Source organism: Neophocaena asiaeorientalis, unplaced genomic scaffold (assembly GCF_003031525.2).
Source record: "Neophocaena asiaeorientalis asiaeorientalis breed wild unplaced genomic scaffold, Neophocaena_asiaeorientalis_V1.1 scaffold324, whole genome shotgun sequence".
Lineage (NCBI taxonomy): Eukaryota > Metazoa > Chordata > Mammalia > Artiodactyla > Phocoenidae > Neophocaena > Neophocaena asiaeorientalis.
Window position 1 is genome coordinate 346,892 of NW_020172458.1, and position 16,471 is coordinate 363,362.

The following is a 16,471-nucleotide window of genomic DNA, read 5'->3' on the forward strand; positions in this document are numbered from 1 at the left end:
TGTGTCACAGCTACTGAGCCTGCACTCTAGAGCCCATGAGCCACAACTACTGAGTCCACATGCCTAGAGCCCAAGCTCCACAACAAGAGAAGCCACCACAGTGAGAAGCCCACGCACCGCAACGAAGAGTAGCCCCCACGCACCGCAACTAGAGAAAGCCCGCGTGCAGCAACGAAGACCCAACGCAGCCAAAAATAAATAAAATAAAATAAATTGATTAAGAAAAAAAAACAAAGAAACTAAAATGCCAGGGCTCTTCAACAATAAACTTCCCCACCCCACATCCCCAGCCCCATCATGGAAGCCACAATTCTGACAGCAGGCAGAGCACTGAGATCCAAACCACAGAGACTTACATTCCCCTCCTTTTCAAAGTCCGGAGGAAGTAACTTCACGAAGTTGTCGGGGAACACTCCGCGTCTGCCATTGAGCTCTCCTTCCCACCAGCCTACGTCGATGCAGTCCTAGGAAACAGGAGAGCAGAGTGAGAAATGGGGTAAGCACCCTACAGGGAGCTCTGACACCCTTTCTAGAGAGATGGAGGAGCCTTCCTTGAGGCTGCTATCAACGGTTACTAAGACTAAATCAGCACAAACCCCAAAGTCGGACGGGAGAACAAAAGCTTAAGTGCGCTAGAGCTGTCCGCTGGGATTCAAAACCCAGTGTTGCCTGTAGATGCCTTAAGATCAATAAGATCTTTTGTTTTTCCCTTAAGGATAGGAGGATACGTATTTTCTTCATTTTCATTTTCCTGAAATAAAATTATTTCATTAACTGAAAACGTGGGTTAGAAAACATCACACGCACAAATGTTCTCTCTGATTAGCCTGTCACAAAGCTTGTCGAAATTAAGAAGGGCTTTGTGACAGGCAGGCAAGCGTAAGAAAACTCACAGTGTATGCAAGCTCATTAATGTACCCTCTCCTTTCCGTGCTGATGGGGCACAGCTGTCATCATGAAGAGTCCTTCCCCCCCACCTTACAGAACTTAATGTTTGCTCACTAAATGAATGAATAAATCTCTTCATTCTTCCAGATCAAAACTGCTTCCCTTTGAATAATCCCTATTCTGTTCATTCACTTGTCAAACGTTTATTGAGCACCTACTCTGTGCCAAGTGCTAGGGAGAGAGTGAGAGCTCAGCCTTTGCAAGCTTCCATGCTGAGCCTAATGGCCTCGTGGCTCTCCCAGGCATTCACCCTCATGCCACAGAACCGCCTCTATTTTTCCCCATCCCCAACTGCTTGGAAGTTTGATTTGCTCTAGTCTGATAATATATCTCGCGTTTGTGCTCTGGGTCCAACTCCACTTCTCCCACCTCAATCCAAGACCCACCTGTCCTGCTGTAAACCTCCTCACTTGGGCATTTCTTCCTTCCCAGTGTATGTACACCATACACACCACTGTCAAGTACAGGTCCTTGAGTAAAAACCCAATTCTCAGACTGTGGTCAACAATTTCCAGCTAAAGCCTGAAACGAGCGAAGGCTTTCCAAAAAATGCTAGTAACACAGAGGACTTTGAAAATAAATGCTCAGAAAAGTGAGGAATTCCTGCTCAGGGCCCACGGAGGTGCACTCATGGCCCTCCACAATACCAGTGGGGCTGGGGAAGGGGTGACGAGGCCTCAAGCGGCAGATGTGCAGCTGGCCTAGGCCCTGGTGATAAGCCTCTGGAGGCCCTGGCTTACGTGACTCACTATGAGCCTTGCTAGAGCGTCCATTCCAGCAAAAAGAGAAACACATCTGAATTGTTCACCATTATACCCCCAGCCCAATGTACAATATAATAAATATTTCTAGAATCCAAGAAGACTCTTTCTAACCCTGAGCTCTGTGATCTCCCACAGCCCAAGACTAGGATTACTGCAGGACAAGATAGCCTCCATCTACCCCAGCCTGTGAGGATTCTATGGAAGTTAACACAGGGCCACCTCAGGTGAGAAGTAAATGCTCAGCATCATCTTTTACCCCAGTGGTACCTGTTATAAGGATAGACTGACCTGAGTCCTTAATCACACTATAAATTCTAGTCGCAACCAACACCAAAAGACAAAGACACCTGAAGCATCAAGTTCAGATCTACTCAGAACAAATCAAGGTTCAGGAGACTTACAATATGAAAGAATGCTTATCTTTCCTGGAAAGTGCCAATGAGGAGCCCAGGTAAGTATTCTGTTCCTGCCCACGTCACGTCACACCCTAAACAACCTAGCAGTAGTCCCTAAGAAGGGACTCATGAACATGGGTGGTGGTGGCAGAATCTGATGACTTCTGACGTTCTTCCATCCCTGAGAAACCGTTACGGCATCAACGATATCAGAAAAACTTATGAAGGAGGAGGGGGTGGAATTTCTTCACTCCTAATCCTTGGAAATTAAGTCTTTCAATCCAGAGCCTCTGTTTCTGAGGAAATGCCTGGCATAATTTTTTTTCCTCTTCTTTTTCTGGACAAGTCCCTCTCATCTTCAAAGCCCAACTTGAAACTCATCTTTAGGAAAGTGACTATAATGGAAGCTTTACCTTTTCTCTGACACTCAGAACTGTGTTAATTTGCATTTCACGATATCCCATTCAACAAACAACTATTATATGTAAAGTATATTTAAATTCATTCTGTAGGCACCAAACACTAAACATGCAAAAGAACATGATCCCTAATTCCAGGGAGCTTAGAGATTTGTGTGAAACACACACACGTACACATGCACACACATAACATACAAGGTCCTTTTTTTGTAACAGGTATCAACCATGAGATCTAGTACCAAAGAGGAGAGAATCATTAACAGCTAATGAGCCACAACTACTGAGTCCACATGCCTAGAGCCCAAGCTCCACAACAAGAGAAGCCACCACAGTGAGAAGCCCACGCACCGCAACGAAGAGTAGCCCCCACGCACCGCAACTAGAGAAAGCCCGCGTGCAGCAACGAAGACCCAACGCAGCCAAAAATAAATAAAATAAAATAAATTGATTAAGAAAAAAAAACAAAGAAACTAAAATGCCAGGGCTCTTCAACAATAAACTTCCCCACCCCACATCCCCAGCCCCATCATGGAAGCCACAATTCTGACAGCAGGCAGAGCACTGAGATCCAAACCACAGAGACTTACATTCCCCTCCTTTTCAAAGTCCGGAGGAAGTAACTTCACGAAGTTGTCGGGGAACACTCCGCGTCTGCCATTGAGCTCTCCTTCCCACCAGCCTACGTCGATGCAGTCCTAGGAAACAGGAGAGCAGAGTGAGAAATGGGGTAAGCACCCTACAGGGAGCTCTGACACCCTTTCTAGAGAGATGGAGGAGCCTTCCTTGAGGCTGCTATCAACGGTTACTAAGACTAAATCAGCACAAACCCCAAAGTCGGACGGGAGAACAAAAGCTTAAGTGCGCTAGAGCTGTCCGCTGGGATTCAAAACCCAGTGTTGCCTGTAGATGCCTTAAGATCAATAAGATCTTTTGTTTTTCCCTTAAGGATAGGAGGATACGTATTTTCTTCATTTTCATTTTCCTGAAATAAAATTATTTCATTAACTGAAAACGTGGGTTAGAAAACATCACACGCACAAATGTTCTCTCTGATTAGCCTGTCACAAAGCTTGTCGAAATTAAGAAGGGCTTTGTGACAGGCAGGCAAGCGTAAGAAAACTCACAGTGTATGCAAGCTCATTAATGTACCCTCTCCTTTCCGTGCTGATGGGGCACAGCTGTCATCATGAAGAGTCCTTCCCCCCCACCTTACAGAACTTAATGTTTGCTCACTAAATGAATGAATAAATCTCTTCATTCTTCCAGATCAAAACTGCTTCCCTTTGAATAATCCCTATTCTGTTCATTCACTTGTCAAACGTTTATTGAGCACCTACTCTGTGCCAAGTGCTAGGGAGAGAGTGAGAGCTCAGCCTTTGCAAGCTTCCATGCTGAGCCTAATGGCCTCGTGGCTCTCCCAGGCATTCACCCTCATGCCACAGAACCGCCTCTATTTTTCCCCATCCCCAACTGCTTGGAAGTTTGATTTGCTCTAGTCTGATAATATATCTCGCGTTTGTGCTCTGGGTCCAACTCCACTTCTCCCACCTCAATCCAAGACCCACCTGTCCTGCTGTAAACCTCCTCACTTGGGCATTTCTTCCTTCCCAGTGTATGTACACCATACACACCACTGTCAAGTACAGGTCCTTGAGTAAAAACCCAATTCTCAGACTGTGGTCAACAATTTCCAGCTAAAGCCTGAAACGAGCGAAGGCTTTCCAAAAAATGCTAGTAACACAGAGGACTTTGAAAATAAATGCTCAGAAAAGTGAGGAATTCCTGCTCAGGGCCCACGGAGGTGCACTCATGGCCCTCCACAATACCAGTGGGGCTGGGGAAGGGGTGACGAGGCCTCAAGCGGCAGATGTGCAGCTGGCCTAGGCCCTGGTGATAAGCCTCTGGAGGCCCTGGCTTACGTGACTCACTATGAGCCTTGCTAGAGCGTCCATTCCAGCAAAAAGAGAAACACATCTGAATTGTTCACCATTATACCCCCAGCCCAATGTACAATATAATAAATATTTCTAGAATCCAAGAAGACTCTTTCTAACCCTGAGCTCTGTGATCTCCCACAGCCCAAGACTAGGATTACTGCAGGACAAGATAGCCTCCATCTACCCCAGCCTGTGAGGATTCTATGGAAGTTAACACAGGGCCACCTCAGGTGAGAAGTAAATGCTCAGCATCATCTTTTACCCCAGTGGTACCTGTTATAAGGATAGACTGACCTGAGTCCTTAATCACACTATAAATTCTAGTCGCAACCAACACCAAAAGACAAAGACACCTGAAGCATCAAGTTCAGATCTACTCAGAACAAATCAAGGTTCAGGAGACTTACAATATGAAAGAATGCTTATCTTTCCTGGAAAGTGCCAATGAGGAGCCCAGGTAAGTATTCTGTTCCTGCCCACGTCACGTCACACCCTAAACAACCTAGCAGTAGTCCCTAAGAAGGGACTCATGAACATGGGTGGTGGTGGCAGAATCTGATGACTTCTGACGTTCTTCCATCCCTGAGAAACCGTTACGGCATCAACGATATCAGAAAAACTTATGAAGGAGGAGGGGGTGGAATTTCTTCACTCCTAATCCTTGGAAATTAAGTCTTTCAATCCAGAGCCTCTGTTTCTGAGGAAATGCCTGGCATAATTTTTTTTCCTCTTCTTTTTCTGGACAAGTCCCTCTCATCTTCAAAGCCCAACTTGAAACTCATCTTTAGGAAAGTGACTATAATGGAAGCTTTACCTTTTCTCTGACACTCAGAACTGTGTTAATTTGCATTTCACGATATCCCATTCAACAAACAACTATTATATGTAAAGTATATTTAAATTCATTCTGTAGGCACCAAACACTAAACATGCAAAAGAACATGATCCCTAATTCCAGGGAGCTTAGAGATTTGTGTGAAACACACACACGTACACATGCACACACATAACATACAAGGTCCTTTTTTTGTAACAGGTATCAACCATGAGATCTAGTACCAAAGAGGAGAGAATCATTAACAGCTTTTCAAATAATCTTAAATCTTTTCATGTGTGAAGGGTTTGCTTATGTGAGGAGTGGACTTTTCTCCACATTCATTTCAGATCATCTGGTACAGAATTATGTCCATAAAAGGCACTCAAATATTGTTTAGTGCTATATTTCTTTTGAAGGCTTTCTTTCAAACTTTCTAAATGGTTCAAGGCTATGCTTCCCATTAGCCTTACGCAATCAGTAACCCAAGAACCACTGTAATGAAGCCTCCTGCTTCATATGTGAGAAAAACAGCAAAGAAAATTTTAATAAACAAAACAAAACAAAAAAAGCATATGCAGAATAACTTCAGAACTTATGCACGCCTACAGGGGAAAACAGTGCATGTGACATTACATTTATTATACCTCCCATCAGTGGTGAGTAGCTCGAACGGCTCATCCATGTTCTGCTTTTTAAGGAAAACATGAACAGTGCTAATCATTGTGTAATTCAAGGTAAGAGAGGGAAAGCATGAAGATAGAACACAGTATGTCTAATTGTTCTGACTGGTATAAGAACAAATACAAAGCTCACGGATGAGATAAGTATGTTGAAGAAAGAAAACTGACAGTGTGACAGAATACTAAGAAAAGTGAAAGGGAGTCTGCTGCAGGACAGAAAATAGCCACAGGGTCAAGACGCCTGGAGTGGGACAGAGATTTAGAGAACTGAGACTTCTTTTCCCCTAGCAATAGAAGCTAATTTAAGGGAAGCAGGAAGAATTCTGACAGCAAAATGAGAAATGAAAATAAGTCATCTTCAACAAACCAGACAAAAGAACTAGGCTTTTGGCGGCAGAGATGAAGAGAGAATTATTTGTATGAGGGCTCTGCTTCGAGAAGTGTGAAAGAACAGCAAATGCAATTGATTTAATGAGGACCTAAAACATGCAGGATAGGAGAGGAATTCAGGAGGAAAAAGAAAATCATCATGTCCTTATGGGGCTCCCAAGCTCAGAGCCTAATGGGAGAGGCAGACACAATGAATCAACATGGCACCGAAACACCGGCAGGAGTCCTAGGCTGGATTAACAGCAAGTGGGACCAAGAGAAACCAGGCAGCCTGAAAGGAGAGAACGAGGGCAAGAATCAAGGTAACGAGAAAGGTCAAGGGTGGGATCACCAAGTGTGAAGGAAGGGAAGAGGGAGAGTGGGAAGCTGGGGTCATAGAAGAGAACATTCAAGAACTGGCACTTAGAGTGAAGGCAATGTTTGGTTCCCAGGAGATTCCAACCAACCTCTACTGAAGAGTGATGTGAGGGGTGAGGCAAGATGGCAACCATGAGTGACGGGGGGGTGGGGAGAATGAACAGTCAATGATTTGTGAGGCCAGAACATCATCAGGATGGAGTTAATGTCCCCAAGGAGGATGGCAGGAGGTGGGTGAAGGCAGGACAATGAGGCAGTAGGTGACCACTAAGGAGAGACGCAGTGTTGGCAAAATACTGGAAGATTTTAGGGTGACCATATAATTTATTTCCAAACCTGGGACACTACTAATAATTATACCACAGGCACAACCCACGATGGTTATGCCAAGATCCACCCTAGTGGAGTTTGAGATTCCAATACGGATGAGGAAAGGGCAGCGTCTGCAGGTGACGGGATGGCCTTTAAATGAGGCAGGGGTTTGCAGTGGGAAAGAGTTAAAGATCAGCATGTAGATGGAAGTTTCCAGAACAATGATGATTAGAAATAAGATCTATTCACATGTAAGCAGAGGAAAGTAGACCTCGGCCCTTATCAAGAGTCAAAGAGTATGGAAAGAATTATATTTCTGACATAGAATGTTTACTCTTCTATGATTAAGCCCTCAAAATGGTTTCTCCATGCCTCGTCGCCCGGCAGATATTAGCGTAAAATATATTTTTCCTTGTAAAATACAAATAATGTTTTTCCTTTTAAGGAATGAATAAACAGAGCCTTAGGTGTGCTGTACTCCAGCCTCAATGTTCTGCACTATCTTGGGTTAGCCAAGATATCTCAGAGAGAGGAGAAGGAGAGCGAACTCGGGCCACCAGATATTCAAGTGGTCCACTAGTGATAAAAACTCTGGGTCTCAGTTCCTTGATACACAGGAGATGTTTGAGGCGTAAAGAGTAACACAACTGCTGCTGGCTTGTCGTCATTACTGTGATTCTAGGGGCTGGTCCCAGAGACCTTGAGGGATAATGAGGCCAGGAAAGTGTCTTAATTAAGCACACATACATCTGTCATGCGACTCAGCACCATCTTCCGGTGAAACCCCCTGGCAGCAGCTCACACACTTGGAGGGCTCAGGGGAGGGATGTGAAGCCCCCAGGGTGTGTCTGAGGAGGGAAGCCCGGCCTTAGTCTGCTCCATCCTGCCATAGAGGCCCTGGGGAACGTGGCGGAAGCACTCCACCACTGCGCACAGCTCTCGCGCTGGGGGTCAGCTGAGAGCCGCTCCCTGTCATCCAACCTGGCGGCAGGGAGTCACCTGTGAGCTCTGCTGTGTCTGCCTCTCGTCTAGGCACTTTAAATCTTTAGAAAAGACAAACTTGCCATTGCCTTGTAAATTGCAAACCCAGCTGCAACCTCATACGGGGCTCCATTTCGTCAAGAGTGCAAAGCTACATCTTAGACCATTGCTTCTCAAAGCTGGCTACACATTTAGAATCACTTCTGGCTTTTTTTTTTTTTTTTTTTTTTACTGAAATCAAGATGCTCCCTTTTTAAGGTGGGGTAAATCATGTAAATTAAAGAGAAATTTAGGAAAAATTTTTAAGGAATAATAATTTCAGGTAGGCAACTGTAAGGAAGGTAACAATCATGTGTGCCAAGGCTACGTGATTCCTCCACAGGCCCCAAGGTGAGAAAGTGACGCCCTGGTTTTCCAGAAATTCTTTGCCAGTACATTCGTTATGCTGCAAAGCCGCAAAGCCATATCGAGGAATGCTAAAGTACTGAAGCCGCGAGAGCCAAGGCACAACGGTTCTGAGATTTACCAACAGCCCTGAAAATATCATCATAAACACAAAGGAGATGGTCATGAGAAGCGTTGCTATGGATACCACGCTCTGACTTGTTGCTATGGCCAGTGCCGCTGAACGGACTGAATAAGCCACTGTCATCACGGTGAACATCATGATGAAGAAGGCCTCCACCTGTGGTTTCAGTCCTAACGGGGAGCATGTTATACCAGAAATATAATACTTGGTAACATCCTCATGGGGGGTAAATCAGATAACAGTTTTCCAAAGACGTAAGATGACACTCTGTAGTATCCACTGATATATTCATGTATGAAGAGCTTCTTCTCGACCACCAGGAGCTCCACGGCCGACACACTGCTGAAACACTGGTTGGTGGTCAGGAAGAAGCGCACCCTGGCTCTGTTCTGCATTCCTGTAGGATCATTTTTTAGATCATAGAAAATGGCACCTATAACCAGTCCCAGGATGACTGTTACAATTATCTGAACTATAGAAGCCTGGAGATCACCCAGTAAGTCTTTGAATGAACGCCTGGAAATCCATCTGAGCTGATGACAGAAGGAGGTGGCATAGGTGATCTCCTTGTAGACTGAAATATTCTTCTTCTGACCCCCTGAGAGTTGATCTAACTCAACTTTTGTCTCCTTGAAGAAGGAGGAGTTGGCATAAAACTCAGTTAATTTTCCTATGAGCGGAGTATCTTTCTTGGAAGGCTCTTCAGTCTCCCTGCCTTCACCATCTGTGTCTTCTCTGTTTAACACCACAGCACAGGAGTCTCCATTAATGACGTCCAGGAAGAAGTCTGCAGGGTTATTATAGGGCTCACAGTGGTAACCAGTGGATGGAAAGTAACCCAAGGCCTCCTGAGCAGGCCCGTGGAACATTAATCTTTCTGAGGCCAACGAGGTAAGGCTATCAAAGAACTTGAAGACGGAATAACGAGGCTGATGAATGGAGAAAATGGTTGTCCATCCTTATTTAGACATTCTCTTCAGAAGCAAAAGGACAGCATTTGCTGTGCTTGAATCTAAGCCAGTTGTGGGCTCATCCAGGAACAAGATGGATGAATCAGTAATAAGCTCCACTGCAATACTAGTCCTGTTTCTTTCTCCTGCAGACACACCACGGGGGATCAGGTGAAAATGACAATTCGGATTCACTAGGTCTGGGGCTGGTCAGAGATTCAGCATTTCTAACAGGTTCCCAGGTGATGTCAATGCTACTGGACCACACTTTGAGTAGAAAGGTTCTCAAAAATGGTAAGCTCCCTGAAAACAAAGGATCTTTTATTTATATCTCTGTATCCACCAAATACCTAGCACAGTGCCTGGAAAATATTGATTATGAATACACGTTGGCTGAACGGATGAATCGATGGATGGCCCAATCTGCCCCCACAGTACTAATCTACTTCCCACAATTCCCAAACATCCGAAGTGACGTCAAGTTGAACGAGGAAGAGACAGGTCTAGATTAGCTATGTAAGAAAGCTTCATCTATTCAATCAGGCTTACCGGTTGGTCTGTACTGAATATTTGTTCATAATTGTAGTAACAACTTAAAAAGTACCTTGAAAAGGTAGGTCACATTTTCTAAGACATCATAAGTGCCCTGTTCGAGTTTGGACAGGAACGTATAGCTCAGAAATCGCCATAGCAAACCCCCAAATGATGGGTTCACCACCCGGTCCTCTTGAAAAAGAAAAGCACTCTGCTTGGTCACTTCCCCTGGTGGCCAGCTGTCCCCACACTCCCTAGTACCGATTTCCCAGAACTTATCCAGCATGGCTGTTTTCACGACCTTCTCTGATGACTGAAATATCACTAGAGGAGAAAGTGAGTGTTGTTTGACTTCGGTATGGCTGTCAAGTGAGCCTCTGAGTGCCCCGAGGGGGGTCTCACACCCTCAACATCCCATGAACAGTACGAAAAGTGCTGTTTAATATTTACTAATAAACACCTTCTGCATGGAGCTTCAGGGGGACTGCTGAGAGGAAGCTCCATGGAAGCCGAAGCCCATGAGCACTCAGTTCTACCGCTGCTTGTTAACACCTCCCGAAGAGATGCAATCATTCTGCATGGCTGGGATTTCTGCTCAGAATTTCCAGCATCCCATAAGGCAGTTACTCTAGCAGGCTCGTCAACATCACAGTTTATGAGGTAACAGGAGAAAAAGAGAACCACGGTCTATCTCAGCGTCAGAAGAAATGCCTGGCAGACCACGGTTAATGAGGGAAGCCGAGGAGACCGTCCCAGGGACAAGCCCACTCAAGAAGATGTCACATTCCAAATATCAACATCTGGGATAGGTGAGGTTTAGGCAGTCATTCACTGTTTTGTGATACTGGGAAGTCATGACCTCAAAGAGATTGTCCACTTGTAAAAAAAATCCTGACTTTTTATTGGGCAACAACTTACAGGCTTTGCTATACTAACTGCTGACTTTTTCATTTTACATACTGTATAACTGGTAACAAAAAAAGTGGATGAGTAACACACAAAAAGCCGTAATCAAGCTTCCTTTTAGTTATGTCGATATTGATTAAAGCATGTCGTGATGCCTGAACACTGCATTCAGAAAGGACCACGTGCCTTTTACAAGCTACCCATACCATACCTCACAGTTTCCTGCTTCTTCGTACATCTGGTAATGTGTGACTGCATGTTCTCAACAGCCGTGCACTGCACGCTACACTGCTGAAGGACTGAATTTTGTTGTTTTCCTTGCAAGAGTGTGGAGTTTCCTTACGGTGGGCATGTTACTTGCAGGTCAGCTTGACCTGTCAAGGCTTGGTTTTGCGCTTCATTTAGGGTGGGTCTAGGGTAGCGCTATTCCTATGGCTAACTCTTCTGAGTCGTCAGTTGGATGCCAAGTGTGTTCAACAAAGTTTTTCCATTATGGCTAACTCTTCTGAGTCGTCAGTTGGATGCCAAGTGTGTTCAACAAAGTTTTTCCATTCTGCTTGGCCAGAACTCCAACATCTCCTATCACTGGTGACCTCTGGGATATCCACTCAGCTCACAGCCCACCCACACACCCTCCTCCCCCAACTTATTTTCGGCCGGGTCTTGCCTTACTGATGCACAGCCTAGTACTTGGCCAAAGACTCAAGGGACCCTTATAGATAGACTCTTGGAGCTCTTTCTTTGCACAGCTCGTGCTCCTCTGCAATTCCCTGCCCTGAAAATTCCATCCACCTCGGCAGCCGTGAGTTACAGTCTCCGTTGATTCAATCCAATGAGTCTTCTGCTCTCTGTCTAGGCTCCAGTGCCCTGTGCTGCAATGTAGAAAGCGCCCCCAGGCAAAAAGCCAGGGTTGACAGGGAACTCACTTTATGCTTCCCTTCTCTCAAGGATCACATCCCTGTGCTGTGCATTGTCCAATGCCTCAAAACAGCTGGTTCATGTATTTTGTCCAATTTTAAAGTTGTCCATGGCAGGAGGTTAAATCTAATGCTCTTTACTCCATCATGGCCACAACCAGAAGTTATATTCTCACCTTAAAAGACTGTTTCTTTAATTAGAGTGAATTTATTTTATTCTAGATAGAATAGAACTTTAAGCTCTATCTTTAAAAGTCTGAGCTATTTCAAGGTCTAATTCCCAAAAGAGGTCCTAGAGAAAGAATTTCTGAAATGAAGACACATACAAGGGATTTTAATTATCCTGGAGTTTCCTTTGCTAGTCATATACACTCTTCTCTAACAAGGAAGGCGGAATATTCCCTAAGGAAAATTAGAGTTACTGTTAAACATCTTTATATGGAAAAGTTAAATACAATGCAGTAAGGTAGTGCCACCCAACCTTTTCCAGATAATGGCACACCTATAAAATGATAATATTTTGATGACATGCTGCTGGAGGCCTGATGTTGTTGGACATCATCAACTGGGAGGCGGTGGGGGTTCTTCCACCCACCTAAGGCCCTTCCCACCCACCCAGGAGAGCTGAGGGGATCACTGTCCTATGCTCCTAGAACCCACTCAGAGCACAGGGGTTAGGAAATGCTACAGAAGTAACGTTTGAGTCCAGATGTCACTAAGAAATGAGAAAAAAGTTGAAACCCAATCTCAGTCCCCCGAAAGAGAACAGAGCTTTCACAGGCATCTTGAGAGGCAGGCAGACAGGAATCAGGGAGGCCTGAGGGGACTTTAATAGGAGACAACCCAGAGCGGAAGCCCCAAAGGCCTCCGGGCTCATAGACTGTTTCCCTCTTAGAAAAAGATGTTTCTATCCGGAGCCTCTTCAGAGAACAGCACCCAACAGATGCTGCCATATTGGCCCAACTCCAGGGTCATCATTCACACTGGGCATGTCCTGGAGTTGTGGGGCATGGCCGTACGGTTTGTCACAATGTATATATAAGAACTGCTTACTGATTTCGTTATTTCATTTGCAGCTTATACAGTCCTAAGTCTTAGGAAATGTTTATGCTTTTAGCCTTTTTTTTTCTAATAGTAGAATGAAAGACTTTCTACCCCCTTAAATTCTACTTCAAAAATCAGTAATCATGTGAAAAGGAGATGTTTGCAGGGAGGGCCTTTCCTGGGTACTTATAATCTGGCTTTAAGAATGACCAGAGACATTAGGGCAGGTGGACAAGTCATACACCAAATGCAAATCATCAAGGTGGCACTTTTGCACTTTTTTGTCCATTTAAATATAATCAAGCATGTGAAATTATGTAACAATATGTTTTCATAGAAACTTCTCATTTTCTACTTGTTACGTCATTTACACTGCAAGGACCACTTAATGCTAAATTTTAGAAGCTGTTTCTAACGGTGCCTTCAGCTCATCCAAAGCTTATGGCTAATGGCATAATTTACCTCTCAAGGCTGTCCATCCTACAGCTGAGATTTCATTTTCATTTATGTTTAGGGAAATATATTGATTCTGCATCCAAATACATGCCTTTCTTCCATTAAAAGGATAGTAGATATAATACAAAATCATTTTGCTTCATTACAAACACAGTAGCATTGATAAAGCATCTTTCATTATGTTTTAAGAGCTGTTCTTAGCTCCTGCACCACCTCTAAGAGATACAAAGAAGGCTGTTAGGGTGAGGGCGGAGGAATCTTCACTTCCCAAATAAGCATCAGGAAGGAATAAGAAGTGAAGGGCATAGCCATGATCATTATGAAGGTCAAGAACATCCAAGCCAGCTGCAGCAGCTATTGGTGAATTCTTACCTTCCATCTCCCTTTCTTACAAGACAAATCTACATTTCTTTTAAGTCTTTCTTTTAGGAAAGCTTATTCCTTGGCATGAAAATTTGTTTGGAGTCTTTTTCTCTATACACAGCAAATTTAGCTTCTAGGCCTGTGCAGTGAGTGAAAAAATATAATTCCCAGGTCAAATCTCGGTTCTCAGGCAGCTCATCTAAGTCCAGGCCTGACTAGTGGAATATGGCTGCACTTGTTTGCCACCCTGGGGAGAAAGTGGCACAGGGGTACAGAGGTGGGGTGCAGGGGACGGCTCTGCTATGGGAGATTCATGGTCTTGTCTTACAAAGTATATTCCCAGGAAGACTCAGAACAAAACCAAGGTCCTTGAAATTCATGCAATTACGTATCAAGCAATTATTTACTAAACACTGGAGCTCAGATGACCTTGTAAGAAAAAGAGACCAACCAACAAACAACATTCCCTCAATAGTATCTTTGCAGAGCAAAGTTTTTAATTTTGCCAGAGTCCACTGCAGCAGTTCTCTCTTTCATGGATTGTATAACAACCCTCTTCTCCTATTGTTTTCATAATAACTTTTTTTTTTGCGGTACGCGGGCCTCTCGCTGTTGTGGCCTCTCCCGTTGCGGAGCACAGGCTCCGGATGCGCAGGCTCAGTGGCCACGTGGGATCTTCCCGGACCGGGGCACGAACCCATGTCCCCCGTATCGGTAGGCAGACTCTCAACCACTGCGCCACCAGGGAAGCCCTGTTTCCATAAATAACTTTTTAATGTCTTATGTTTTCTATGCAGATCTGTGGTCCATTTTGAGTTAATTTTTGCATAATGTGTTAGATTAGGTTAGGGCTTTTTTTTTTTTTTTGGTCTAGATATGTTCAATTGTACCAGCACCATTTCTTGAAAAGATTATCCTTTCTTTCTTAAATTTTCTTTGCACCTCTGTTGAAAATTAATTGCCTATATTTTCATGGGTCTGTTTCTAGACATTCTATTTCAAGGGCTAGCAAACTACATCCCATGGGTTAAATCTGGCCTGCTACCTATTTTTGTACAGACCTCAAGCTAAGAATAGTTTATACATTTTCAAATGGTTTTTAAAAATCAAAAGAATAGTATTTCAAAGAATATGAAAAGTACAGGAAATTCAAATTTAAGTGTCCATAAATAAAGCTTTATTGGAACTCAGCCACACCCATTCATTTACACCTATGACTGCTTTTGTACAGTTGAGATAGATACTATATAGCCCATAAAATATAAAATATTTTCTCTCTGACCCTTTCCAGAGAAAGTTTGTGAAGCCCTGGTCTAGGATATGAGGATCCTTATCCATGCCAAATCTCGGGGGTTCTCTGAATGCCGCTATAAAGAAAATACTGTAAGGACAGAAGCTTTAAATAGAACCTCTGAAAGCCCTGAGGAAGGCAGAAAAGGAATGCATGTAATAGCCAGCTACCCTTTCGAACTAGGACTAAAATATAAAAGCCTTAAGTAAAACTATTCTTAAAAGGATGAATTTTACTGCACCATGTAGTTAACTATAAAATGGGGAAATTTTAAGTCTAAAAGGTATTTACTTTTAATGATATTTTCTTAAATATCTCTATGAGTCATAAACTGAGAAAAAACATTTGTAATGTGAAAGATGACAGGTTAATGTCATGAATATAAAGTATTTTTATAAAAATCAATTGGAAAACGACACATAACATTTTCAACTTGAGTAATCATTTAAAAAAATGCAAATGCCTATCAGATTAGCAGAGATTAGAAAGAATGATAATATCCGGGCATGACAAGGATAGGGAAACATTCTCATAGGCTCCTGGGGGGAGACTAAATTGGCACGATCTTTCAGAACATCACTTAAATGCCTTTAAAAGGCACTGAGGCATCAATACATTTAGCAATTGGTCATCAGGAAATAACAACAACTGCTAACATTTATACAGAACTTACTAGGAGCCAGGCATTCCAAGTGCTTTACCTCCTTTAACTCACTTAATCTTTACAACACCAGGAGGTAGGTACCGTTATCATCCCCATTTCACAGATGTGGAAACAAACTAAGGCACAGAGAGACTGAGCAGCCTGCCCGAGGTTACACAAGCAGCAGAAAGTGGCAGAAATAATTACGTTCATGAAGATCTACAAACAAGGTGATGACTACATGCAACATGGTGTAAAATAGGGAAGAACCAGAAACAAGCCAAATATAAAAGAGGATCGTGGTACTCCATACATTGGGATGCTAAGGAACCATTTAACCGTGCTGCCAAAGATAGGCAAGATATATTGGGGGCAAAGGGGGTAAACAAAAGAGTGTATATGATATGACCTTATTTTTATTTTTAAGCTGTAATTGTGTGTGTGTGTCTCTGTGTGTGTATAAAGTCTGGGAGAACACAGCTCAGATATTAAGAGAGGTATCTGACGGTGACGCAGCCACAGGTGATTCTGACTTTCCTTCGTATTTATCTGTTTTGTTCTCATTCTCTAAGAGTAAGTTTTACTTATTTAATTTTAAAGTATTACTTAAAAGTGCATCCCATGCCATCTCAGAAAAGTATATTTTAATAAAATGCAAATGTGAATGTAAGACCTTTGAGATACTTTAAGAAGATAGGGGCTACACAACTACTGAATATAATAAATTACTTTCATCCTAAGAAAAGTTAAAATAAATAATACAGGGGCATTTCAGGGAAACTACTGACCTTAATTTCAGGAGAGTTCAATATACAAAGAGAGAACTCCCAGTCAATGG

At 43.4% G+C, this 16,471-nt stretch overlaps 1 protein-coding gene and 1 pseudogene across 2 annotated transcripts in view; both read right to left on the minus strand.

Moving 5' to 3' along the window:
• The window catches only part of SH3KBP1 (SH3 domain containing kinase binding protein 1), a 254,503-nt gene that overhangs the window by 66,712 nt on the left and 171,320 nt on the right, over positions 1 to 16,471 (minus strand). For both annotated transcript variants that reach the window (XM_024737998.1, XM_024737999.1), the window contains exon 8: positions 3,114 to 3,221. In XM_024737998.1, the coding sequence (XP_024593766.1) occupies positions 3,114 to 3,221 (108 nt within the window). The remainder of the gene's footprint in view (positions 1 to 3,113; positions 3,222 to 16,471) is intronic.
• Positions 8,364 to 11,157, minus strand: LOC112394991 (ATP-binding cassette sub-family G member 2 pseudogene; annotated as a pseudogene).